The sequence below is a fragment of the Schistocerca serialis genome, chromosome 2 (genome assembly GCF_023864345.2).
Source record: "Schistocerca serialis cubense isolate TAMUIC-IGC-003099 chromosome 2, iqSchSeri2.2, whole genome shotgun sequence".
Lineage (NCBI taxonomy): Eukaryota > Metazoa > Arthropoda > Insecta > Orthoptera > Acrididae > Schistocerca > Schistocerca serialis.
In genome coordinates this window covers 734,328,892-734,342,262 of record NC_064639.1, presented here as the reverse complement: position 1 = coordinate 734,342,262, position 13,371 = coordinate 734,328,892, and the positions used below count along the sequence as shown (strand labels likewise).

General features: G+C 42.4%; 1 protein-coding gene across 1 annotated transcript in view; it reads right to left on the bottom strand.

Annotated features, from left to right (window-relative positions):
• LOC126456373 (Down syndrome cell adhesion molecule-like protein Dscam2) overlaps nucleotides 1-13,371 on the bottom strand; it is a 289,440-nt gene that overhangs the window by 182,334 nt on the left and 93,735 nt on the right. The window contains exon 7 of the mRNA XM_050092127.1: nucleotides 1,134-1,417. Within this exon, the coding sequence (XP_049948084.1) occupies nucleotides 1,134-1,417 (284 nt within the window). The remainder of the gene's footprint in view (nucleotides 1-1,133; nucleotides 1,418-13,371) is intronic.

Here is a 13,371-nt window from a genome sequence, read left to right as displayed (position 1 = left end):
ATCGCAGTACAGTTAGTCGGTGGGCAAACAGGTTACGTGATGAAAGCGGGCACTGCAATATTGAGAATCGTCCTTGCAGCGGCAAACCTCGTACTGCACAGACTCCAGACAATGTGCAGAGAGTTAACGAATTGGTGACTGCTGACAGACGCATCACAGTGAACGACTTGTCACGCTACGTTGGGATATGGGAAGGAAGTGTTCGCAGAATACTGAAAGTGTTGGCGTTAAAAAAGGTTTGTGCCAGGTGGGTTCCGAGGAAGTTGACAGTAGCTCACAAAGGAACAAGAAAAACGGTAAGCAGCGAACTTTTGGAACAGTACGAGAATGGTGGAGATGAATTTCTTGGAAGAATTGTGACAGGTGATAAAACATGGCTCCATCATTTTTGACCAGAGACGAAGAGGCCGTCAATGGAGTGGCATCATGCAAATTCACCCAAGAAAAAAAAATTCAAAACTACACCTTCTGCTGGAAAAGTTATGGCTATGGTGTTTTTCGATTCCGAAGGACTCTTGCTTGTGGACATCATGCCAACTGGAACCACCATAAATTCTTATGCATATGTGACGACACCGAAGAAACTTCAAGCTCGAGTGAGTCGTGTTCGACCACATCGGCAAAAGCAGGATGTTTTGATGTTGCACGACAATGCACGGCCACATGTCAGCCAAAAAACCATGGAAACAATCGCAAAACTCGGATGGACAACATTGAAACACCCGCCTTACAATTCTTACCTGGCTCCATGTGACTACCATCTCTTTGGGAAACTGAAAGACTCTCTTCGTGGAACAAGGTTTGAAGATGACGACTCCCTTGTGCACAGTGGCTCCAACAGGTTGGTGCAGGGTATACGGGCGCTGGTTCCAAGATGGCGTAAGGCAGTTGTGAGGGATGGAAATTATGTGGAGAAATGAAAATATCGTTCCTACAGAATGTATCTACACACTGTAAAGCTTTCAAAGATGTAGAATAAAAGGTGCATTTAAAAAAAAATAGTGTACATTTCTTTTGGAGTGACCCTCGTAAGTAATACCCTTATGCCACTGTGATGTTTGTCGTAGGTCACCTTAAGCCGTTCATGTACTTTCTCAAACTTTTAGTGATTAGCTTTTGTGGGACTATCGTACCTGGTGCGTGACGGAGCCGACGGCGTTGGTGGCGGAGCAGGCGTAGCGGCCCCCGTGCTCTGGCGCCAGGGCGGACACGTTGAGGTAGCTGAGGACGCCGTCGGCGGTGACGCGGTTGCTGACGGCGACGCGCTCCCCGCCCGGCGACGACTCGAGCGGCGCGCCGTCCAGCGCCCAGGAGACGGCGGGCGCCGGGGAGCCCGACGCCTCGCACTGCGCCGACCACGCAGAGCCGGGCGCCAGCGTCGCGTTCGCGAACGTGCGCAGCAGCACCGGCGTTGCGTCTGTGACCACCGGAGACAGGTTTGAGCAGCACATCAGCAACTGGGCTAAAGCTTACGCTATTGCTGGTTACATACATCAGATAAAACTTTGAACATAGCTGCTAAGGTTCATTGACCGTGTCAGAATTATATTGGAACAAATAAGCCCTCGGTCACAAATATTAAGTCAAAATTGACCTAGATTCGACGCTACTATGAGCGTCGTCTTCAGAATTAGACTAACTGTTCTAAAACATATTAGGTATATAGAACATTAATAAAATTAAAGTTTGTACTGACTGGAAAAGATGCAGTACTTACAAGTCACATATTAAAAATGATCTAAGCGGGAAAGGCGACGTCATGAACAGTTGTGAGATGGCGAGCCGCTAAGGGCTGCTCGTACTGTGAACAAGGGTTGCAACAAGACTGAGGTGCCCACTTTAGAAAGTGTGGGCAAGTGAACATGGTGTGGCTACGAGCGCCATCTAGTAGCCGCAGAAACAACTAGGCTACTGTACATTCAAAATTAGACACATGAAATTGTGATGCAACTGATTCAGGCATAACGTAAGCATTAATAATTATTATGTTTTAATGACGTCCACCCCGAATCCTGTACCATGTCAGTGACACTCTCTCCCCTATTCTGCGGTAATAATTATTATTAATGCTTACGTTATGCCTGAATCAGCTGCATCACAATTCCATGCGTCTAATTTTGAATGTACAGTAGCCTAGTTGTTTCTGCGGCTACTAGATGGCGCTCGTAGCCACACCATGTTCACTTGCCCACACTTTCTAAAGTGGGCACCTCAGTCTTGTTGCAACCCTTGTTCACAGTACGAGCAGCCCTTAGCGGCTCGCCATCTCACAACTGTTCATGACGTCGCCTTTCCCGCTTAGATCTTTTTTAATATGTGACTTGTAAGTACTGCATCTTTTCCAGTCAGTACAAACTTTAATTTTAATAATGTACTATATACCTAATATGTTTTAGAACAATTTGTCTAATTCTGAAGACGACGCTCATAATAGCGTCGAAACCAGGTCAATTTTGACTTATTATTTGTGATCGAGGGCTTATTTGTTCCAATATACATCAGATAATCCACAAGGAATGACAGATAGCATCTGAGCAAAGGCTATGAACCTCTACAGAGGACAATTGGAGACAACACCTTTCTGTCATCGTCTACATCTACATGGCTACTCTGCTAATCACATTTAAGTGCCTGGCAGAGAGTTCATCGAACCACCTTCACAATAATTCGCTACTACACCAATCTCGTATAGCGCGCGAAAAAAAGCGAACACCTATATCTTTCGGTGCAAGCTCTGATTTCCCTCATTTTACTATGGTGATCGTTTGTCCATAGGTAGTTTGGCGGCAACAAAATATTTTCGCATTCTGAGGAGAAAGTAGGTGACTGAAAATTCGTGAGAAGATTCCGCCTTAACGAAAAACGCCATTTTTTAATAACGTCCACCCCGAATTCTGTACCATGTCAGTGACACTCTCTCCCCTATTCTGCGATAATACAAAACGTGCTGCCCTTCTTTGAACTTTCTCAAAGTACTCTGTCAATCCTGTCTGGTAAGGATCCTACATCGCGCAGCAGCATTCTGAAAGAGGATGGACAAGTGTAGTGTAGGCAGTCTCTTTAGTAGATCTGTTACATTTTCTAAGTGTCCTGACAATAAAACGCAGTCTTTGGTTAGTCTTTCCCGCAACATTTTTTGTGCGTTCCTTCCAATTAAAGTTGTTTTTAATCGTAACTACTAGGCATTTACTTGAATTTACGGCCTTTAGATTTGACTGATTTATCGTGTAACCGAAGTTTAACGGATTCCTTTTAGCACTCATGTGTATGACCTCACACTTTTCGTTATTTAGAGTCAATTGCCAATTTTCACACCATACACATATCTTTTCTAAATCGTTTTGCAATTTCTTTTGCTCTTCTGATTACGTCACTAGTCGATAAACGACAGCGTCATCTCCAAACAACCTAAGACAGCTACTGATATTGTCTCCTAAATCGTTTATACAGACAAGGAACAGAAAAGGACCTATAGCACTACATTGTAGAATGCCAGAAATCACTTCTGCTTTACTCGATGATTTGCCGTCAGTTACTACAAACTGTGACCTCTGTGAGAGGATGTAACGCCGGAAATGCATATCCTCCTATTTTCATCTATTGTACTATTATTTTTTTTCCTTGTTTTGTTACCTCAAGATATGACATTTCTGTCCCTTTATATATTGTAATTGTTTTACTGTTTGTATATATATATTTATGCACTCATGTCGATGTATAATTGGTTTGTTTCGTAAATATTATTTGTATTTTTACGCTGGGTCTTGCCTAGGGAAAACTGCTATCGAACGATTACATCGATAGGTCGTGTGAAGACTCAAAGTGTGTAGGATCTTTGGTAGTGTTAACTCTGCCGCGTGGAGCGCGGGCAGTGAGAGTCTGGCGGGAGTAGCGAGTGGAGCAGGTGTTGTGTGACGCTCCCGCGAGTTGCCGCGCTTTCGGGGTTTGGCAGCATGTAATTGCGCTCGACTCGCGATGATAGTTTCTGACATGGTGTCGCGGACGGGAAGCATTAGCTGGCGCACATCAAGACCCCGTTTCGCCTGGTGACCGTGTCGAGAAGAAGGCGCGCCAACATCCAGCTTCTGCAACAGCGACGGCCGACAATGAGTGACTGTCGCCACCTCCTCGATCGACGTCTTCAAACCTTCAATCAACCAACAAGGAAGACTAAAAGCACGTAAAGTTTCAGAACTGTATGGCAGACCTCAGCTTTTCAAATTGTTCCATTTGCCTCGCAAAATTACAGCAACTTAGCATGAACCTTTGTTGCTCATTGTCCCAATTGCATTGCCAAGCAGGGTCCCTTCCTTTTCCGAAATGAACCCGAGTGTCGTTGAAGTTCAAACGCCAGCATTAAAATAATATAATTAGATTTCACTGCTTTAATTTCAAAGTTCAGTAGCTGGCTACAATATTTAGGTTACACGAGCACAAATTTAGAGTGCGAGTTTTGTTAGCATATTTTAGCTTACCTGTGACTGCAGCTCAGCTTGGTACGTACTAAATTTTACTATTGTTAATAGTTCAGAATCATTTAATTCAAGTTCAAAGTAAAATCTCTTGTTTCTAAATTGCGTAGAGTCAAGTTGCTTTTGAAATGATTGTTGAGGTAGTCCAAGACTAACCGTATTTTACTGGATTTCGATGTGCTTCAGAAAGAAAGCTCACTATTAACTTCAGTCACTAAATTAACTTTCGATTTTCCGGTTTTATTAATTCTTTTGCTAAATTAAGTCAGAGTGTAGCGAAATTTATTACTTCTGACAAACTTTCAGTTTTCACACTACACGTGTCAACCTTCAGTTGCCACGCTTCTAGTGCTAATTATATGTGTAATAACCTTTCTTTTTCAGTTACTATAGTAATTGTCCTTAGGACTGGCGACCGTGATTTCCCCCAAATCTCAAATATCTAATTACCGCTAGTTAATTGTTAACGTAACGGCCGCACATTTACTTTCTTTATTAACTTTACCCCTTTTCAAAATTAATTTCCACCAGTTTCATTTGCATTTTTCCTTTCATTTAGATGTAACCCTTTCCTCCCTCTTTCCCGATAGATTAACTTCGGTGACGATTGCTTTTCCCAAATTTCCATTAGGTACACGCGGTTTAATTTTTCACTGTCATTAAGGTCGATAAGTGAGGGGGGAGGTTACACGTGGCGACCTGGTGACAGGACTATCTTCAAATTTGAGGTTGTTCTGGACACGAATTTTGCATTGTGCAAATCTCGTAACAAAGTACTGGTTACGAAATGGTCGATACGTCAGCGAGAATATTCGTGTGAGGAATCCTAATTAGAGTTGAGATTTTGCATTTATATTGAAAATTATTAAAATGAGTGAAGGCAACAATTACCAAAATTTGGTAGACTTAGATACGGAACAATCGGTCGAACAGTGGGAAACGCGCACAGCGGTACCCATTGTTCCGGTGCAGGCGGCTAGCATGAAAGATGCGACCGCCGAAACGCAACGAAGAGCAGAAATGGAATTCCAGACTTTAGAAAATGTTTCGGAATCGGAAGCGAAAATCAAATCTGAATCCCTTGATGACGAATACGGGGGGACAATGAAAGAGGAAGCCGCTACGGAAGTAAAACCGGTGGTTTCCGGGAATTTACTTGATTTATTGAATGTTTTGATTAACGAAATCAAGAGTCAATCGGCAGAAATTAAAGATCAGGCTGCCAAGCAAGAAGCTCAGGCTGCCGAGCAAGCAGCTCAGGCTGCCAAGCAAGTAGCTCAGTCTGAAAAAATTGAACGAATGCTAGACAATCAGAACAAAGCTATTAATGTTGTTAACAACAATGTTGAAGTTGTTAACACAAAAGTTGATAAAATCAAAGACGATATTGTCGTGATTAATACCGAAATCGTTAACCTTAAACAGGAAATGATAGGCGTTCAGGCGGAAATTGCGAGCATAAATACTCGTTTTGATTCCGAAATTAGCAGAATCGAGAAAAGTGTAGGAGACGCAGTTGCTCCGATCATCGAGAATAAGGTGACGGAACAAATTCAATTAGTGAGAAAAGAGGATCAACAGAAGGTGGAAACTTTAAAGGCTTTAGTATCCGAAGTAGATACCAAAGTGACGAAGCAGGCTAACACCTGCGAAGAGAAAAAGAGGGAAGTGGAAACGCTTGCGAAAACCACTTGCCAAGTGATTACGAGGGTGTCGGAATTAGAAAGGAAACTTGACGAAAAACAGAGCTATGTGCCAATCTGTGCACATAGTTCGGAGTTGCTGACGAAAGAGGAGCGGTTCGACCCCTTGAAAAAAGGCGGTATACACCCGACGGATTTCATTAAAAATTGTGAAAGAGTTTTACCCAGATCATGGACTAATGAGAGAAAAATTAATGCGGTTATTGATGTGTTGGCTGGTGATGCCAAGCGTTGGGGCCTAAACCTCAACATTACGAACCTGACTTTTGACGAGTTTAAAAATTTGTTTCTGGCTGAATACTGGTCAGAGCAAAAACAGCAAAGTGTCTGGCGCGAATTTGTCGTATCGAGGCCTTTCGATGCGAATTCGCGCGGCTCGATGAAGGAGTTTTGTGAGGGCTGGATCCGCAAGTTGGAATATTTGCGTGATCGCTGCACGGAATCCGAAATAGTCTGGGAACTCTACAAAAAGCTTCCAGATGATACAAAACGCTACGTAGGAAGCAATTACAGGACAATAAATGATTTCCTGGAAAGAGTGGAGGACGAGGACAATTGGCGCAATAATCGCGACAGTGGTAGAGGCCGTGGTAACAACAACGGGTACCACAGCAACCACACCAACGATAACCATGGGAATAATGCATACCGCAACCATGGCAGCAATAACAATAATGGTTCGGACCGTAATAACAATCGGTACAATGCAAATAATAACCGGAATGACGGAAACCAGTATCATACTAACGTGATACGGGCTGCGCAGAATAGTAATAACGCCAGAGGGTGTGACCAGCCGCCTCAGCAGTATCCGGGGAGCGTATCTGCTGGGACGAGACAGGGAAACCATTAGCCGCGCCGGTGAGGGGCCGACCGGGCGTGGAGAAATTTTGGCGGCCCAATAACAGGAGAAAACCCAGGTGTCGTCGTTATGAAAATTCCGTATGGAATAATCAACGGCGGGAGAGTGTGCCAGTGTTAGGAGAAAGGAGTGCGCCCACAAGTAGTAGATCAGCTGTAGACACGGCAGTAGGAAGTACATTCACTGTCAGTGAGAACAATTTAAGTAGTGTTCCGGAAATCGATTATAAAGTGGCAGCTGTAATACCCACAGCGGAACTGGAGATTGAGTTTAAGAATGATTCGCAAGTGTTGAAAGAAGATCAGATGTCGGATAAAACGTCCGTCATCGAGCGAGGAGATGCAGAGAGGGATGAGGTCTGGTTAAGGCAGTTCGGTCGCTTATACGACGAACTAAGAGATTATAGGGGCCTGTACGGGAGAAGTGTTTATGGGGAGCGCGGGCAGGATTTGCTGCGTCTCGTCCCGCAGGAAGATAGTGATTGTGAAGTGATAGAAAGTTCTGGCCCTAACCGGCAGACTTTACTAGAAATAGTTGATGTTAATGGGGAGCACGACCAAGATTCGTCGTGTTTCGTCCCGCAGGAGTTAGATGTTGAAGTAGTAACGGAAAGTTCTGGCCCTAACCGGCAGACTTTACCGAAAGTTGTAGTGGTAGAAGTAACCGACCCATCCGACGCAAACCTCCAGTTCAAACGTTGCGAGAGTATTAAGGAGAAAGATTACGAAAATTTTAGTGATAGCCGAACACGATTGGTAGAAAAGCACTTAGATTACAGCGTGTATGAGGTTAGAGCTGACATACGGTCAGAAGATAACAGTGTGGGTTGCGCAGATCTAGAGGAAGTAATTGCAGGTACTACTGGGCACATGTCTCCAGGTAGATTGGCAGATGAGATCAATCTGATTAAAGAGGAATCAACGAAGGTGACAATTAGTGAATAGATAGCAAAGCAACACTCACTAGTTGACGAGTTACAGGAAAAGGTTTCGGTATTGGAGGCGACGCTACAGACTAAGCCTCAGGACAAACGTGTTGAAATTAAAACTGTATGTGAACAGAGGCTGAAAAAGCCGCCAGATAAACCGGATTTAGGATCAAAGCCGGATGGTTTTTTCTGGAATGACCTGGATATAGACGAGGATTTACTGTGGGAAAATAAAGAAACAGTCGAGGACAAGTGTAGACAGATAGTAGTGTCTGTTAATATGCACGACCTACAACTAAACGTGTTGATTGACACCGGTGCAGAATTGAGTGCTGTATCTGGGAAAATATTTGAGTTACTGAAAGACAGACCTGGCATCGTAGTTATGCCAGCAACAGGAGTGAAAATTATCGGTGCTACTGGGAAGGCCAGTAAACCGGTCACAAAACAGATTTTTGTCAACTTCGAGATATGTGGGGCACGATTTGAACAAGAGTTTGTCGTCGTGCCAGACTTAACTACGGAAGTAATTATCGGGTTAGATTGGCTATTAAAGTACCGTGCAGTGATTAACTGCGAAAGCAAAACTTTGACTTGTACGTCCGAAGATAAAACAATAGTAGTTAGTTTTGACGAGGCAGGAGACGGTGTGCATAGGCAATACCAGCCTATACACATTGTTAACTGGCCGAATGGTATTGACGTAGGTATGAATTTGAACTACTGTAATGTGAGGAATCTCGGCATTGACAATAGTGTAGAAAGTGAATTGGAAAGTATTGTAGACGGTGTGTCAAACGTAACACACGAACAAAGACGAGGCCTGTATGAAGTAATAATGAGGAATAAGAGTGTGTTTTCAGACACACCGGGTCTTGTGGAAGGATATAAATGCAAGTTGCATGCAATTCCGCACGAACCATTCTTCGTGAGACCGTATGCTATACCGCTGTCCAAAAAGGAAGCAGTGCAACGGGAGATAGATAAGATGATCGAATGGGGAGTGATTGAAAGAAGTAAAAGTCCATACAATAACGGTTTGGTCATTGTAGCAAAACGGGATGGTAGTGTGCGTATTGTGATTGACGCACGCACGTTGAATAGGGTCGTTCAACGTGAAACAGACAGACCAGAGAGTATGGAGGAGATTTTGCAACGTTTTCATGACGTTAAGTTCATGACTAGCCTCGATCTGACAGCTAGTTGCTGGCAAATAGAACTCGAAGAAGAATCTAGGCCATACACCGCCTTCTTGTTTGCGGGCAGGTGTTATCAGTATAGAGTACTGCCGTTTGGACTTAATATATCTGTGTCCGTATTCATCAGGGCCCTAGATAAAGTGCTAAGACCGGCTTTGAGTTCAAGATTAACTGTATATGTTGACGACCTATTGTTGGCCAATGCCACTTGGCATGACCATTGTGACCTGTTAGATGAAGTTTTTAGAGCATTGCGCCGTGGCGGAATGACTCTAAAGCTAAAGAAATGCGAATTTGTGAAGCAGGAACTGAAATTTTTAGGGCATGTAATTACCACTGCTGGTATTACGAAAGACCCAGAGAAACTAGAGGCAATAAGGAATTGTCCTCCACCCAAGTCCAGGAAACAGTTAAAAAGCTTTCTAGGGCTCACAGGATTTTACCGTAAATTTGTAAAAGGACAAGTGTTTAATGATGAAAATTTGAATAACCTCTTACGCAAAAATGTTCCGTTTGTGTGGTAGTAATTGCAGATACTACTGGGCACATTTCTCCAGGTAGATTGGCAGATGAGATCAATCTGGCTAAAGAGGAATCAACGAAGGTGACAATTAGTGAATCGATAGCAATGCAACACTCACTAGTTGACGAGTTACAGGAAAAGGTTTCGGTATTGGAGGCGAAGCTACAGACAAAGCCTCAGGACAAACGTGTTGAAATTAAAACTGTATGTGAACAGAGGCTGAAAAAGCCGCCAGATAAACCGGATTTAGGATCAAAGCCGGATGGTTTTTTCTGGAATGACCTGTATATAGACGAGGATTTACTGTGGGAAAATAAAGAAACAGTCGAGGACAAGTGTAGACAGATAGTAGTGTCTGTTAATATGCACGACCTACAACTAAACGTGTTGATTGACACCGGTGCAGAATTGAGTGCTGTATCTGGGAAAATATTTGAGTTACTGAAAGACAGACCTGGCATCGTAGTTATGCCAGTAACAGGAGTGAAAATTATCGGTGCTACTGGGAAGGCCAGTAAACCGGTCACAAAACAGATTTTTGTCAACTTCGAGATATATGGAGCACGATTTGAACAAGAGTTTGTCGTCGTGCCAGACTTAACTACGGAAGTAATTATCGGGTTAGATTGGCTATTAAAGTACCGTGCAGTGATTAATTGCGAAAGCAAAACTTTGACATGTACGTCACAACTTAAAACAATAGTAGTTAGTTTTGACAAGGCAGGAGACGGTGTGCATAGGCAATACCAGCCTATACACATTGTTAACTGGCCGAATGGTATTGACGTAGGTATGAATTTGAACTACTGTAATGTGAGGAATTTCGGCATTGACAAAAGTGTAGAAAGTGAATTGGAAGAGATAATCAAATTCCCTCCACGGATTAACATTAGTATTGGTGTGAAAAAAGATCGTTTGCGAGAAGTAATGAAGCTAAAAGCCGATGCTCGCATACGTCGTCATGACGCTAAAGCGCGTTTTGCTAAGTTTGCAATCGGAGACTTAGTACTTGTAAAAGCTCATGAGAAATCGAGCGAGATAAACAATGAAATCTCTAAATTTAAGTTTGTTTATAATGGACCATATAAAGTCATTGGTATACCTCACACAAATGCTTATTGCTTAGAGTATCCAAGCTCTGGAAAGCTATTAGGTATACGAAACATTGTAGACCTGAAATTGTACCAACCAAGGATTGATTAGTACCACAGATAGGGTCATTTGTACAGTATGTAGATAAAGAGCGTAAGATTTAAGGATGTGCCATGTGGCGATGCTTTTGCCTGACCTAGAGGTCATTAAAGAAGTTGTAATTAATAAGTAATTGATTTTGACTAAATGATTTAAGAGAAAGTGATTATTTATCAATTGAAAAATCCAAGCTGCTAGTTTGTTTTCAGCTGTGTCACAGTATATTAAGCAATGTAAATATGGTTTTGTAACTAGCTGTAAGATTTCATGAATATGTGTTTTACTAGTCATTGCCGATGTACTTAGACGGTGTTTTAAGTTTCAGGCTAGTACATGCGTGTGATGATGGACAGTGTTGAGTTATCCACTGTGATAGAATTAATGGACTCCTTGAGATTATTCGGGAGTGAGTTTTACCGAAAGAATTCAGTGAAACGGACGTTCTGGAAATGCCGTTACAAGGGCGAGAGAGATCAAGCGTGCCGCACAGGCGGGCGCAACAATACTGGCGGGGCGGTGCCGCTGTCGGCTCTTGGGCCGCTGTCGGCATTCTTTGTACTTGCGAGTACGGAAGGCGGAGTTGTTTTTCTTCCCTGACAGCTGATATGAAAGAATTCTGTTGTCAATATTTATGTTTTTGTCGATCTGCTGTATATTATTTTCTTGTTTAGCGTTAAGTGCACACTCATGATGAGAGTATAAATTATGAAAAGTTTATATAAAATACGTATTCTATGTAAATAATTATTAATTTGAGTATTTTGATATACCTGTTTTCTATGACCATGTAATCTGATTAATTTTGTAAATAGTATTCTCCCCTCACTTATCGACCTTAATGACAGTGAAAAATTAAACCGCGTGTACCTAATGGAAATTTGGGAAAAGCAATCGTCACCGAAGTTAATCTATCGGGAAAGAGGGAGGAAAGGGTTACATCTAAATGAAAGGAAAAATGCAAATGAAACTGGTGGAAATTAATTTTGAAAAGGGGTAAAGTTAATAAAGAAAGTAAATGTGCGGCCGTTACGTTAACAATTAACTAGCGGTAATTAGATATTTGAGATTTGGGGGAAATCACGGTCGCCAGTCCTAAGGACAATTACTATAGTAACTGAAAAAGAAAGGTTATTACACATATAATTAGCACTAGAAGCGTGGCAACTGAAGGTTGACACGTGTAGTGTGAAAACTGAAAGTTTGTCAGAAGTAATAAATTTCGCTACACTCTGACTTAATTTAGCAAAAGAATTAATAAAACCGGAAAATCGAAAGTTAATTTAGTGACTGAAGTTAATAGTGAGCTTTCTTTCTGAAGCACATCGAAATCCAGTAAAATACGGTTAGTCTTGGACTACCTCAACAATCATTTCAAAAGCAACTTGACTCTACGCAATTTAGAAACAAGAGATCTAACTTTGAACTTGAATTAAATGATTCTGAACTATTAACAATAGTAAAATTTAGTACGTACCAAGCTGAGCTGCAGTCACAGGTAAGCTAAAATATGCTAACAAAACTCGCACTCTAAATTTGTGCTCGTGTAACCTAAATATTGTAGCCAGCTACTGAACTTTGAAATTAAAGCAGTGAAATCTAATTATATTATTTTAATGCTGGCGCTTGAATTTCAACGACACTCGGGTTCATTTCGGAAAAGGAAGGGACCCTGCTTGGCAATGCAATTGGGACAATGAGCAACAAAGGTTCATGCTAAGTTGCTGTAATTTTGCGAGGCAAATGGAACAATTTGAAAAGCTGAGGTCTGCCATACAGTTCTGAAACTTTACGTGCTTTTAGTCTTCCTTGTTGGTTGATTGAAGGTTTGAAGCCGTCGATCGAGGAGGTGGCGACAGTCACTCATTGTCGGCCGTCGCTGTTGCAGAAGCTGGATGTTGGCGCGCCTTCTTCTCGACACGGTCACCAGGCGAAACGGGGTCTTGATGTGCTCCAGCTAATGCTTCCCGTCCGCGACACCATGTCAGAAACTATCATCGCGAGTCGAGCGCAATTACATGCTGCCAAACCCCGAAAGCGCGGCAACTCGCGGGAGCGTCACACAACACCTGCTCCACTCGCTACTCCCGCCAGACTCTCACTGCTCCGCCCGCGCTTCACGCGGCAGAGTTAACACTACCAAAGATCCTACACACTTTGAGTCTTCACACGACCTATCGATGTAATCGTTCGATAGCAGTTTTCCCTAGGCAAGACCCAGCGTAAAAATACAAATGATATTTACGAAACAAACCAATTATACATCGACATAAATGCATAAATATATATATATACAAACAGTAAAACAATTACAATATATAAAGAGACAGAAATGTCATATCTTGAGGTAACAAAACAAGGAAAAAAAATAATAGTACAATAGAAGAAAATAGGAGGATATGCATTTCCGGCGTTACACGTGCCCCACATTGTCTGAGGATGTTCGTGTAACGTAAACAGACTCAGAAAATGTCCCAAAAAAGAAACAGCGGAAAT